The sequence below is a fragment of the Sardina pilchardus genome, chromosome 10 (genome assembly GCF_963854185.1).
Source record: "Sardina pilchardus chromosome 10, fSarPil1.1, whole genome shotgun sequence".
In the NCBI taxonomy this organism is placed as follows: Eukaryota; Metazoa; Chordata; class Actinopteri; order Clupeiformes; family Clupeidae; genus Sardina; species Sardina pilchardus.
This window is the reverse complement of record NC_085003.1, coordinates 17,359,733-17,374,397: the sequence shown is the minus strand read 5'-3', so window position 1 is coordinate 17,374,397 and position 14,665 is coordinate 17,359,733. Positions and strand designations below refer to the sequence as shown.

At 39.0% G+C, this 14,665-nt stretch overlaps 1 protein-coding gene across 1 annotated transcript; it reads left to right on the top strand.

Annotated features, from left to right (window-relative positions):
- The first annotated feature begins 9,232 nt into the window (after window positions 1-9,232).
- Window positions 9,233-14,188, top strand: LOC134094494 (ribonuclease inhibitor-like). The gene is made up of 8 exons (XM_062548030.1): window positions 9,233-9,243; window positions 9,364-9,537; window positions 10,176-10,337; window positions 10,928-11,098; window positions 11,443-11,625; window positions 12,132-12,314; window positions 13,199-13,245; window positions 13,632-14,188. Exons 1-8 carry the CDS (start codon window positions 9,233-9,235, stop codon window positions 14,186-14,188), a joined length of 1,488 nt encoding a protein of 495 aa, XP_062404014.1.
- Window positions 14,189-14,665: the final 477 nt, after the last annotated feature.

Genomic DNA, 14,665 nt, shown 5'->3' with positions numbered 1-14,665 from the left:
GATAAAATGAGTGCTCTTCAGTTTGACTGCTCTGCCTCATTTACCTTTTGCATTACATGTCCACATGCTGACTTGCATGACAGTTTTGCTTTGTCTTGCACATACTCACTTTTTGTAAATATTTAGTTTATAAAATCTATCTTGCTTTTAAAATATACTTTGGCAGGGTCTCCCTTTCATGTCGTTCTAACCCTGAGCTAACAACACATATCTCTTGGCCTATGCTGCATACCATACCAGTTGGGCTATCACACAGCAATAATGACTCCTTAAGTGTCACCCAGCAAAGTGTTAAATCACAATCAAGTCTGAGCCTTGAACATATAAAAACATTTTAGCAATAAATCTTATCCTACTAGACCCCCTCTTAGACCATAAAATGGAGCCAAGGTGAGGGAATAAAAGTGAAAGTGTACCATTGTCAGGACATCAGTGACAGGCTAATCCTAAATCTATTGACCCTTCTCTGTTGGTTGGCTAAGGTTTCTTAAGGCCTTAAGACCAAAAGTTCATGCAAGCTGGTTTACAACACAACGGCAAATAAAACCTTGCGTCATTACTACACAGCATGCATGTCATTTGAGGCAGATTACACAATTCAAACCAAGAGTCAGAAATTAATGCATGCTCACGCACGTGTCACTTACAGCACCTATACCGTAACGTAACCCCTAATGTTTGTGTGAATATTACTGTACATCTTACATCTCTAATGGCAAGGGTCTTCAAAACATGTTTGGGCCTTTCAGCTGGGTCCACGTTACTTGTGCAGACTATGAACCAGCCCTTGGAGTAAAAGCCACCATTTTAAAACAGCCTTCATTGTCATCATCTAACCTGCTGAGAGGCAAAACTTTTAACCCAGACAACAAAACCCGTCTGGGTCATAATGAAAGGAACAAAGTGGGTCATATACACATAGTTTTATTAAATCAACTGAAATGCAGTTCTGTATGTTAGCACGGATGTAGATGCTAGAAAATATGTTCATTCGGGAAAATAGAGAATATTCTCCTTTTGCAGGACATAAGGTATTACATTCTCACAATTCAAGTTGTTTGCATCATGATGCTTAGTCACTAATTAACTAACTTGTGTGCTTTGACACTCAGCCTCGTCAAATTTGAGTTATCATCAGCAGTGATATGAAAGAAAAACACCTGCAGTCATCAGTAAAGCCTGTTTCATACTGACAGTGTTTTATGGGCACAATGCAGAATCCCGATGATTTTCATTTTCATTTTGACTCCCATATCAGGATGGAAACGTTATCCACATACAACACAATGCATGCAGTGTGAAACAGGACTAATGTACTGTATACTGTAGATGTTTCTGCACAGAGAGAAAATCAGTCTCTGCTTTGACAGAGAGACTGTCTGTAAGTAAACCATGAGTTAAAAGAGTGCAATGTCTGCACTCGAGCCACAGACTATAGGTGACTCTTTAAGTGTGACATGGATAAGGGGTCAAGCACAATCAAGTTTGAGCCTTGAACATATAAAATAATTGTAGCAGTAAATCTTATCTTGTTAGACTGCTTTAGACCATAAAATGGAACCAATGGTACTGTACATCAGGGAATGAAAAAGAAAGTGTGACACTGCCACAACAGTGACAGGCTAATCTTTAATGATTACCACAACAAAGATGTCATCCGCCTACTGTGTATATTATGTATGTTAGTATATCTTGATTATTATTAATTCACAATCTATTGACTTATATCGATCAATTGGCAGAGGTGAAAGTATTGCTGAATGGCATTTCTTGCCTTATAGATTTGTACAAGATCAGAGTAATGTTTGCTGGCTGTCACTGTCATGCTCAAAAGGTTAAGGAGGTCCTTTGTCCCCATGCAGGGCCATCCAACTTTTCAATGGCACACAAAAGGAGAGGGGAGATAATGGACTCTTCAGCATTGAGCCTGTCTCTCTTAGCCCTAATCATATCACTTTGTCTAATGTCTTCTTTTTTACAGGCTATAGCCCTCCTACACAATCTGGACTGTGGTCATCAGTAACATCAACGTATTACCTGTTATGGTTCTTAAAGTATTTTATTTTTTATTGTTTGTTAAAGTAATTATGTTTAGATTATTGTCTTTTCAGTCATTGTTAATATTTAATGATAAACAACGTTATTGTACTGTTCAATACCAGCATTGTTCATTTTTGCCCTACCATCATTGCACACTCTAGCATATCATGTTCAATGCATCACATGGTCAGTCCATACCAGACCTTTGTAATCACCTCACATGATCAGCACAAAAAAAGACATCATATGCTTGGTACAACTGGGACACACTTGGAAGTTCTAACAGGTATCTACAACACAAGTACAAATCAACTAGCCAGGGTGAACACAGACAAACGTGGGCCATTCCATTTGAAATCACCCGATTTTAGCAACATTTCTGAAAATAATCTGAAAATATTCACAGGTGTTTGTTTGGTAAAGTCCAAAACATCCTGTTGACTGTCCTCATTGTGAAATGAGAAGATGAAAATGGACTTTTTGAAAACCAAGCCCAATTGAAAATGCTCTGACAATATGATGATAACAACCAAAGTTAATGCATGGGTATACCTTATAGTTCATATACTGTATCAGTGAGAAATAAATCTGCTGAATTTGTGTCACATACTATTGAACGAGAGGCTCAAAGGCAATAATATCTTTTCACATAATGAATTTATAGCCATTTTCAGAGCTTTGCAGAGGAGAAAATGCACAAGATACATCTGATCGGATTCCTTAATTCAACAGGAAAATGTGTTTCTATTCACATAGTTTCATGAATGTTTGTGAAATACCAAAAGAGCCAATAATGTTGCAAGTTGAACAAAGAGGATTGTTCACCAGCTGTAGTTGGTGGAACCGTTAGTGATACAGATATACTATTTCAGACTTATGCTTAGGCTCAGTTTACAAACACCTGCGATTGTTTTCAGATTTTTTTGGAGAGGGTCACCTGTCAGCCACTGGGTGATTTGACACGGAATGACCTGTCTGTTAGAAAATTTAAATATGAGATATGAGAGGCGGTCTGATGTCAACCAGTCTACGTGTCAACCCTGCCACAGCAGAAATAAGTGAAGGTTCTGGAGTGGCCATCACAGTCTGTTGACCTCAATATCACTGAGGCACTTTGGCGAGATCTCAATGTAAACATACATGATTAAGGCTTAGATTACAAAAATGCAGCCTGAATACTCCTCATAATTATGCCTCTTATTCTTTAAGTTTTTCACTCTGATATAACCTTCAACCTTAGAGGCATTTTGTGAAAACTGCTGACAGTTAAATGTTTAGTTATACTACCTGAACCTCCAGTGCCAGTTTTGATAAGGATTATAAAACAGATCTGATTGTTATCATGCTGTTAATTTGCAGAGGCATAAATGTCAACACCTGATGACAACACCTGCCTGGGTGAGAGGAACATTATAGGTCACGTACAGTATACACATAGTATTTTAAATCAACTGAACTGAAGCTCTGTATGTCAGATGTATGAGTTCTGTCTGTCAGATGGATGTAGATGCTATTTTTGAATATGAAATTAAGGAGAATAGAGAACATTCATCCTCTTTCATGGCATTAAGTATTTCGCTTTGACGATTTATTTTACAAGGGTTAGTCACTAATCAACTTGAACGTGTGTGTTTGCACTTTCTACACAAATCAGACTTTAGTCTCATAAAATGTGTGATCATCAGAAAGATACAGAAATTAAAAAGACATCATGGCTTTTTTTTATCTACAATATTCCTTGTGATGTGTTTGTTTAGACGTGGGTTAATCTGTGTCAAATCAAACAGAATACAGTGAAATGGTTGTTGCACCGTCTCAGATTTTGCTCATAATGATTAGATAATGATTAGGTCCCAAAATGATTTTTGTTAAATTCCAATGTTTTCATATTTTTTTCATCTTTTCTAGCAGTTTTCACACTGTAATAAATGCTATTTTGTATAGGCCATTTCAGCATTGCTGTAATAAAACAAATTATTCAGCCTGCCTAAAGATGTTCTTAGGCCGTAGATTTGGAACAAAGCTGATGATATCGAAGGTCTTGTAAAGTTATTTTTTGTCCTTGAGGTAAAGAATTGATTTTGACACTATCTATTTATAGTACAGTACATCATTTTGTACACTAAATGGCCAAACACTGAGATACACACACACAGATTTGTATGTGCTGCTACACCGCATGTGACCAAAAAACATAACCTTCCATTGTTTAATATTAAAATCTTCATGCCCATGCATTTCCAGCTATTGAAACATTAGAAGAATTACGTTTTTTTTTAAAAAGGCATTTTGATGCATGATGTTTGATATACCGGTCTTCCTGTAAGGTTTACTGCTCCACCAGTAATCTTTACTGCTTCCCTTGTATGACACCTACCCGTGATCACACACACACACACACACACACACACACACACACACACACACACACACACACACACACAGTCTTAAATAAGACTGATTACAACAGTAACAGTTCATAACATGACAGAGACAGAAGACACAGGAACTCTAGGAGAGCTCAGGAGATCACATAGGTTTGTACTAACACTCTTTACACTATGCTGCATTGCAGTAACTGATTTATTTGTTAATACAGTTTTTCTCAGTCGCGTTGGTGCTTTTCTGAGATCAGAATGAAAATTCTCATAACTGTTAGTTCAACCTCCACAACATTTAGTAATTTGTGCACATCATAGCAATCTGTTATCTCTGTTTATCCTAATTTAACTTACACTTTAACTTTAACAAGTGACTATGCCATTTTTTAAAATGTTTTTTTAATATAATCCCATAAAGTAGTACTAAGATCCTATGCACTGAATGTTAACTGAATGCAATGCTGTGTCAAAGACATTGGCCTTTAATGCATGTAATTTGCCAAAGAAAGGTACCGCGAAAAGTTTATGAGGTGACATGTGAAGCCCATACTTTTCTCATGATATCATATCTTTCAGGTGATTTCAGCTAGCCATGTCACAGAAAACGGAACACAGGTATTTAAACTTTAACTTATGTTTACTACTCTTCTACTACTACTATACATACATACTACTACTACTACTACTACTACATTTGCAAATTCCATTTTACTTAGAAATGGATCATGCCGATATATCCATGTTGATCTTTGGTGTAGCAAGCTTAACCATTTGTAAATCCTCACTGTGTGTGTTGTTTGATTCCTTGTAGTGTGTCACAGGACAATGGTGTGGCTGAGCCCAAGAAAAATGCTGGGGGCAACATCACCATGGTTGCAAGTGAAGGGGCAACCATCCAATCCACAATGGTCACTGACTGCAAAATTGAAAATGCCTATTTCGGTTGAGTGGTTTACTGTTTTCAAGTTTTCTTATATGTTCTTTTTTTATGAAGTAGGGATTCCAATGTTGCAATTAGTTGCAGATGCATGTGAACACCCCTTTAGAATCATACCCAATCTAAAAATATATACTTTGATTTTGTAAAAGTGAAAAGTATATTCAAGTGATTTTGTGAAAAGATAGTTTATTGTAAAGTACTTATTCTCACTACTTAAATAGAGGTAATAATGATATGATCACTGCTGTACTTCTCGGCCACACTTCAGAGGAATGTATGCAAATAATTACTTTGTCAACTTGATTATGAATGTGAAACCTTGTTTAGTGGCCTGTAACAAAGTGTCATGACAAATTCTGTCTCTGTCTTCTAGGAGCCCAAGCAGATCCTCCTCCAGACTTAGGTACTCTGCTATGACGTTTCCATATTGTAGACATGATCTAATATTAAGAATGAATTGAACAGCAGTTCTAACAAAATTGTGACCTACCCCCAAAGTAAAAGCAGAGAGTGTTATGACTGTCTGAGAGAGTGGACACATACACATAAAGCTCTGGACTATTATCCACACCATCAGCTCATTACAGTATGTGCCTGCAAAAAAAAGGCTGTTGCACTGTCACTACTTGACCAGCAGGGGGCAGTGGAGTGCACACAACATAGCAGTGGATGACATGTAAAAGTGACAAATGTTACATAGCGCAGTACCAGGCCAGTATGAGATAAGCATGGATAAAAGCTGAACGTATGGATACAGACAGGGCCAAAGTGAGTCTCAACCAAACTCATAGACAGAGAGAGTTTGGCAAAGTTTCAGCTGTGATTGGTTAAAGCAGCTATGTGACTAGTGCCATGTTGTAAGTAGCCTAACCTAATTTACATCCAGGTCCAATAATCATAGGGTTCAGGTCATTACGCTATTTATCCTCTCTCCCCGGTCCTCCAGCTCATGCCCTGGAAATCGTTCAAAAACGTGATATCCTTGAGGATGTGGCATTTGGAGAGAGAGTTAAGTCTTTTAGAGGAAAGACGACGAACAACGAGTGAGAGAGAGAAGTGCGTCAAAGGACACCAGACCCTAACAGCTGTTTTATGTTGGAATGTGCACAAATGTACAACAATTGAAGGGATAGCCTACCATCTTATATGTGATTTCTGCCGTTATTCAGTCAACCACAGTTAAACTCTACAAATAGCCATTTCATAGTTTATTTATTATTTCCACAGTTATTGGGTTAAACAGACATGGATATATAGGGATCAATACATGTTCTCAGAAACAATAATGATATTTATGAGCCTGTGAGTTATGTAAAGAAATACCCATTACATGGTACGGCTGTCTGACTTTAGGTTACAAGATGGCACATAGGCCTACTGTATCCAAACTCTCTCTATACACCGCACTGGGCTCAACAAGATCATCCAAATCCATACAAATACTGTATGTTGAACTCTGAAGTGATTAATTCCTAATTGTGCTTTATTCACTATTTTTTTTTATCAGAGGAATTCCAACAAGACCTTAAGAAGACACTGGAGGAGCAGCTTATCCGTGGCACCAAACAAGGACCTGCACTCAGTGACCTCTACACAGACCTAGATGTCACCATAGAACCATCTGATGAATCAAGTCAAATTGAACAAATAAAATGCACAGACATATTCAACCCCAAACATGGCAAAAGAAGTGTATTGACCAAAGGAATCAGTGGAACGGGTAAGACAATGTCTGTGCAGAAGTTCGTCCTAGACTGGGTGAAAGGAAACTCCAATCAAGATGTGGACTTTGTATTTCTGATTCCTTTTCGGAACTTTAACAACAAGGCAAAAGACAAGAGTCTGTTAAGTTTGCTTCAGGATTTTTTCCCCAAAATTCACAAGTCTTTTCTTGATCACAAAAAGTATAAGACGGTCCTTATTTTGGACGGGTTAAATGAGTATCAATCTTTTTTTGACTCTCGGACTTTTGAGAAAAGTGAGGTCCTTAGAAATGTAACGAGTGAAGCCTCTGTGGATGTGCTGCTGATCAACCTCTTCAAGAGAAATCTTCTGGATAATGCATTCCTCTGGATCACCTCACAACCAATGGCAGCCAGTCAGATTTCTGACAGTTTCGAGATGGTGACTGAGCTGAAGGGTTTTAATGACCAACAAAAGGAGGAGTATTTCAAAAAGCTCCATAGCGGACAAGATAAGAAGGCTGACGAGTTGATCTCATACCTGCGTACATCAAAAACCCTCAGTGTCTTGTGCGACATCCCACGCTTCTGTCAGATTTTGTCCATGGTGCTAAAAAACACAGAAAATGCCTTCAGAAGCTGGACTGGGCTATTGGGAAATTTCCTGACCCAGCACATCGGTCAGCTGAAGGACAAGGAAAGACAAGGAAAGATACTACTTAACCTGGGGAAACTTGCATGGGAGCTACTCAAGAAGGACGAGAAAGACTTTGATGAAAGTGATCTGACAGCCTGTGACATCATGCCTGATGACTATGTTGTACTCTCTGGGATATGCATAGTGTACAAAGAGAAAAGTCAGATGATCGACTTGGACGACTCAGACAACCCGACCAGGTTCCGTTTCTTTGATCCCTGCATTCAAGAATTTCTTGCTGCTGTGTATGCTGTCTTGTCATTTGCACGTGACAAGAAGAATCCAATTCAGGAACTAACTGGCAATACAAAATTGATGATGGCAAAGCCAACATTGTTTGACGTCCTGAAGTCTGCAGTGAAAAGTGCCTTCAAGAAAAACAGTCTTGATGTTTTTGTGAAATTTGTACTCAGCCTTTGTGAGGAGTCGAATCAGGATCTTTTAAAAAAGTTAATGGGTTGGATAACAAAGTCACAGTGCGCACAACTTGAATGGAATGAAGACACTGAGAAAGTCATCAACCATATGTCAAAGGATTTAGAAAAAGGTAAACCAGATCACAGTGCCAAAGTCTTAGGATTTCTCAGAGAGCTGAATGACAAGTCTCTGGTGAAGAAAATCCAAAAGTACATCCATCGCAATTCATCAGAAAACCTGGATCAGAACCTGATCATGTTGTTACAGACAAACCCAGAAATTCAACAGGAGTTTGACATGAAGCAGTTCAAGAAATCAGATACAGATGTGACTAAATTTATCCCAGTGGTGAAAATGTCAAATCGAGCAAAGTAAGTGACAATACATGGTCTAGTCTGTAATTCATATATACTGTATCTTAACTTAGCCATCCATAAGAATTAGAGATCAGGATAGAGATCTTTGCTATATCTGATAAGCTATTAGGGCCTAGTGGCTGAGATCATCCTTAAATATTTGGATTAGCTTATCCTTTACACTTTACTGCTCTCGCCTGGGTCTAACTGCATTGTTAGCCAGATGATTCACACAGTAGCTACCTGATGAGAGAGGTGACGCACACATTCACTATCAGATGTTTAATTTTGATATCTTCACTTTCATAGGTTGAACCGGTGTAACCTGAATAGGAGCAGCTGTGACAGGCTAGCCCAATCACTCAGGAATACTCGCTCCCATGTCACGGAGATAGACCTGAGCGAGAACGAGATTGGTGATTCTGGGGTGGATCACATTTCCTCAATACTACAGCCTGGGCAGTGTAATATTGAGCGTTTAAGGTAGGACTCAGCAATGCTCAGCTGTTTAGTTGCTAAAAGAGACCCCTGGAGTTCTCAGGCGATCATCTTTTATTTTTTTCTGTATTTGATTTACCATGGAACCAAAAGGTTTGTCTTCTCCACATATTTGGGTAACATTTTACAATAAGCACACATTTTCGTTTTGTTAGGGTTGAAACGCAGCAGTATTCAAGGATTTTTGATTTCACTATGTGATGGGTTTTCTCAGATCCAACATGTGCTCATTGTATACTAAACCTACAACCTTGATGCTGTTAGCACCTTGCTTGCTGCAACAGTTGAGCTGACATTTGTGCCTTGAAAAATCTTAAAAGTAAAGATTATGCGATACTTCCTCTCTGTATAGCCTTGCCAGCTGTGGACTGAAGTCGGAGTCTTGTGACAGTCTAAAGCAAGCTCTGCAAACAGAGAAGTCAAGTGTTCGAGAACTGGACCTCAGCAACAATGAACTTGGTGACCAAGGATTGAGCTCCCTCTCCTCGGCCCTGGCTGACTCGAACTGCAAGCTACAGACACTGAGGTATAGTACAGCATCAGCAAAGTGCCATTTCTGGATTGATGGATACTTGGTCTTGGTCACATTTATAATCTTTAAATTATGGTTAATTTACACACTGAAGTATTACTGAAACTGAAGCTGATCATCCTAATAGGTTGCAGGAGGCATTATAGCATTTACAAACTAGTACACTGACCACTAGTGATTATTAATACGTGTTGTTGAAACATTTATAGATTTTCTTTTTAATAATGTGATTATGTTCAGAGGTGTAACTCACATGGGGAAATGGGAGGTTGTAACCCCCGTCTATAATCAAAGTCGATCAATGCACTGGCTCCCTATATGAGAAGTAAAATGCTGTTCCACTGCTCTAGTTATATGAATGTTGCTGCTGTGTGAAATATCTTTATAAATGAGAGGTGAGAGACTCAAATCCTGGGCTATCAAATCCCCTAATCTTCACCCAAAGTTTTGTCTACTGTATGTACTAGCCTGATAACCTGGTGGAAGTGGCAAGTGTGTTTAGCCTGTTCAATTCAAGGATGTTACAGTAGAAATAATTTGTCCAAAAAACATGCTTTAGCAACAGTAAAAATCTAGCTTAGCTGACATAATGTATCCAAGTAGACATATACAGCAGTGTTCTTTGTTTTCAGTCTTGCCTGCTGTCAGCTCACAGCAGAAGCCTGTGAGGCCCTCGGCTCAAGGCTGAAGTTAGCTGATTCAAGTCTGAAACATCTGGACTTGAGTTTCAATGATCTTCAGGACTCAGGTGTTCAACAACTTTTTGCTGGTGTAAAAAAACTTGAGACCCTGAGGTGAGATTGATGGTTTTGGTTTAGGTCTTTTTAAAGTCTTGAGGTCTTTTCTAATCATCTATCTCATCATCTGTCTATACTGTATCTATCTATCTATCTATCTATCTATCTATCTATGTATCTATCTATCCATCTCTCTATGTATGTATGTATCTGTCTATCTCTATCGCTCTCACTAACTAACTACCCTTGAAGTATAGTACATTAAGATCTCTATAGTTGTTCTATGGTATGTATAATACTGATCATGTTCTGTAATATCCTTCCCCTCTATAATGTTATCATAGTAAAGTCTTATAATAATGCACTTCTATAATATGTCCCAAAATATATTTATATATAATTAAATATTAAAATACATATATGCCATATTGCTTAAGCATAGAAGGTATGGCAAAGATTCTAAAGTGCTAAGATCTTTGGTTATGGTACCATGGTATAAGCAAATCTCTGGTAGAAACGATGGTACCACATCACTGTTAATTAACTTACAATCTACATGGCAAAGATAACCCACTAATTCACTGATTCGTTCATTGAAGATAAAAGTGTGGATTAACAGTCTGTAACACTGATTGGTCTTACTGCAGACTGGCCTCCTGCAACCTTACAGAGGTGAGTGGCCAGTATATTGGTGAGCTGCTGCAGTCTCAAACCCTGAAAGAGCTGGATTTGACCAACAACAACCTGATGGACTCAGGGCTGGAGCAACTCCTCTCCAAAGGCTTGGCCAGTGCAGACTGCACTCTGGAGAAGTTAATGTAAGTCAGTGAACTTCTTATTGTATAATAAGTATAATAATCTAAGTCTGGAAGTCTTGGAATATCACGTAGGTCTAAACATCTGTTGTGTGGTAGGGTATAGCCTACATCTCTTGAGAGTGACATACTGTTATTCTCAATCCTAATGGAAAAACACTATAATGGGAAAAGCACAAGTGCAGAGTTTTAAGATAGTCTTTGAGAACATATGGGGCTTTTATCCATGTACCATTGCTGTGCCTGAATGATGTGCATACGGTATCTTTCCTAGCTCAACATGTTGAAGTACTTGTTAAATTTACCACACAAAACATCTTGTAATCATATCTTATCTTTCCTTGTAGACTGAAAAAATGTGGGATCACGCTGAAAGATGAGAGCTGCTGTAAAGTTGTGTCCATGGCCATTAAGTCTGAGAAGTGTCACCTGAGAGAGCTGGACCTGAGTTACAATAATCTGCTGGACTCTGGAGCCAAGGCTGTCATTGTGGCGGTAGTGGATGCATCCAGCAAGATTGAGAGACTGAGGTTAGGAGAAGCAACTGCCGAAGGCCATGTTTTCTCAGCTTATACACCTCTCCTTGATAAAATGCACAATAAACTTCATGACGTCTCCATCACCTAATCACAATATCCAAGTGGATGTCTAGATGATGCTGAGCTCTCTAAATATATAAGTACACATACATAAACAAATATTACATATGTATGTTTGTGTGCATGTGTGCGTGTGTGTGTGTGTGTGTGTAGTACAATATGCAGCATGGCATGTGGTGTAAATATAAAGTATAACGAAACAGTCATAGTTGTCATTCATGTAAAATGGTCCATCTTGGTGAATTACACACTATGGTCTAATACTGTTGCTAAGGAGTAGTATGCAGCATGTACGGAGCATTTAGCATCACCTTTATACATTTCTTTGTCAGTTTGAAAGATGAGATATCCCTTTTAGCCCAGTGCTGTCTTATTCTCCCACCTTTGTCTGTTTCCAATTCTAATTCTCATTCTTTCTCCATTGCCTGTCTCTGCAGTCTTGCATGCTGCGCACTGAAGGAGAAGACATGTGAGCTCATCTCTACTGAGCTGAAGACAGAAAACCTGGCGACCTCCTGCTTGCGAGATATCGACCTGAGTGACAACGACCTAAGGTCCGCTGGAGCAACTGCACTCAGCAGTGTGTTACAGAGCCCCAACTGCCAGTGGAATAAACTCTGGTAAGTATAACTAGCAACTGTAAACGCCCAATATAAACGGTCTTATTACAACAGGTTTGTAATAAGACAAATTTTCTCTCTGTTTTTATTATTATTATTATTGCTTTATAAATTGTTTATGTATTATTTTTCTTATTCTTGTTTTATTATTTTGATTATTGTTGTTATATGTTTTGTGACTCAGGGCATTGCTGTAAAAGAGCTTGATGCTCAGTCAATTTTCCCTGAATAAAAAACGGTTGATGATGATGAAGGATAGAAATCACTTAAAGTCTGGCATGGTTGATGGCATAACCTTTACTTACGTGTTATAATGTGCCCAATTTGGTTAATATTACTATGAATGACAACTGATCACTGTATTAACCAATAACTTAGGATATACACAATGACGATAACACTAGACGACACAAATGATCATTAGATGCTATGAGAGCTTTTACAGTTTGCTGCTGAGATGACATGACACTGTCAAATCAGACATCAACTGACAAATGCAGGTGAAGATTGTGTGATAGAATTACTAACCAACACAGTAAGATGTCTGCTGTTGCTGTCATAGATATGACTAACTGTAACTATGCAATATGGTTTTATGATAATAATATCCATATATGTTTGCAGTCTGTCACTCTGCAGTATTGAAGTAGATGGCTGTACAAATATTGCTAACGCTCTGAAAAAAAACCTATCATCCCGCTTGGAACATCTTGACCTGAGATTCAACCACCCTGGAGAAGTGGGTGACTCCAACTTTGCACTAAATGGAAAAAAGGAAATCAGGTTGGTCATGGTTTAGTTACTGGAGTTTAGTCATTCTCTGCGATCTCTACTATTTCATGTTCATCTTATGAATATTTCTGTCTGCTTGTTTTGTTCTGCAGGATTGAAGGTGGTGGAGAGTTTCGTTTGAGAACAGGAGAAGACAGATGTATGTTTAAAATGTCATTGCTTACAGAGAAAAAATCTTATCAACATGTCTCTACATAGTTATGGTTATGATTATTATAAGACACTTTTATTCAAAATGACTTACATTATAATAACAGTAAACAGCAAACATATTGTAAGAGCATCAATTATACTGGTACTGTAGTAAAAACAGCCTAATGGCCTAATGAATGAATGAATGACTGAATGATAGATTTCAAAGCTAGATGATACAGCTATAAAGTGATTATAAAAGTGATTTTCTAAACTCTAAACTGCTTGCGCGTTGTGCCGCCTAAGCACAGTGTAAAATCAGTAAAAATCAGTGTAAATACGACCTCTCAGGGCGTATTGCTTAAATAACATCTTTTTGTCTTGTGTGCCCAGATGAGTGCACACTTACCCCGGACGAAGACACCGCCCACCAGCGGCTCTTCCTGAAAGGGAACAAGATCAGGTGGGGGGAGTGGGAGATCCCAGCCACTCAGCTCCCCGACAGGTTCGACTGCCGGACGCAGGTGCTGTGCAAAGAGTCGCTGACCGGCCGCTGCTACTGGGAGGTCAAGTGGAGCGGCCTGGTCTCCATTGGTGTGGCCTACGTTGGGATGGCCAGGAAGGGTGAGGGCCCCGACAGCACCCTTGGCCGCAACAACCGCTCCTGGAGTCTGGACTGCAGCGATTACAAGTACTCCATTTGGCACGATAAGAAAGAGATTCGCGTGAAACAGACGCCTTCTGGGTGTCACCGTGTCGGGGTGTATCTGGACTGGCTGGACGGCACACTGGCCTTCTTCAAAATCAAGAAGGTCGCCAACCAGCGCAAGTTCTCTCTCCTCCACATCTTCAAGCACAACTTCTCAAAGCCTCTCTATGCTGGCTTCAGAATCTGGTGTGACTCGTCTGTGTTCATCTGCCCACAGACATCACAGAAAAAGGCTGCATAAATATACTACACACACACACACACACACACACACACACACAATGACATACACACAATATTTCAAAATAGCACTGAAGTAATAGGAACAAAACTGTAATTGATCTAATGATTATTTCCATTTCCACGTAATACAAATATAAATTCTTGTGATGCTTGTTCATTTGTTTATGTTTCATTAGTCAACTTTTGTGATCTGTGTAGTCTGATTTCATCTTGGGTGTAATCTGGCAATGATCGTGTTGATCCAGTATTGTACAAAGTAATACTAAAAGTATTTGACTAAAATGCATCAGTTTGCTTTTCTCAGTGCCTCTTTTTCTGATGATGGCGTTCACAAGACAATTTGCGGTTAATCTAGCAAGTTTTAGACCGCAAAATTCACAATGATGATAGGGGCAGCCGTGGCCTACTGGTTAGGGTTTCGGGCTTGTGACCGGAGGGTTGCCGGTTCGATCCCCGACCAGCCCACGGCTGAAGT

Excerpts from the sequence above, each read along its gene's own strand:
- LOC134094494 (XM_062548030.1), top strand. Across the intron at positions 12,315-13,198 it reads TGCCAGTGGAATAAACTCTG|GATTGAAGGTGGTGGAGAGT; the intron begins GTAAGTATAACT and ends TTTGTTCTGCAG. Across the intron at positions 13,246-13,631 it reads GAGAACAGGAGAAGACAGAT|ATGAGTGCACACTTACCCCG; the intron begins GTATGTTTAAAA and ends TTGTGTGCCCAG.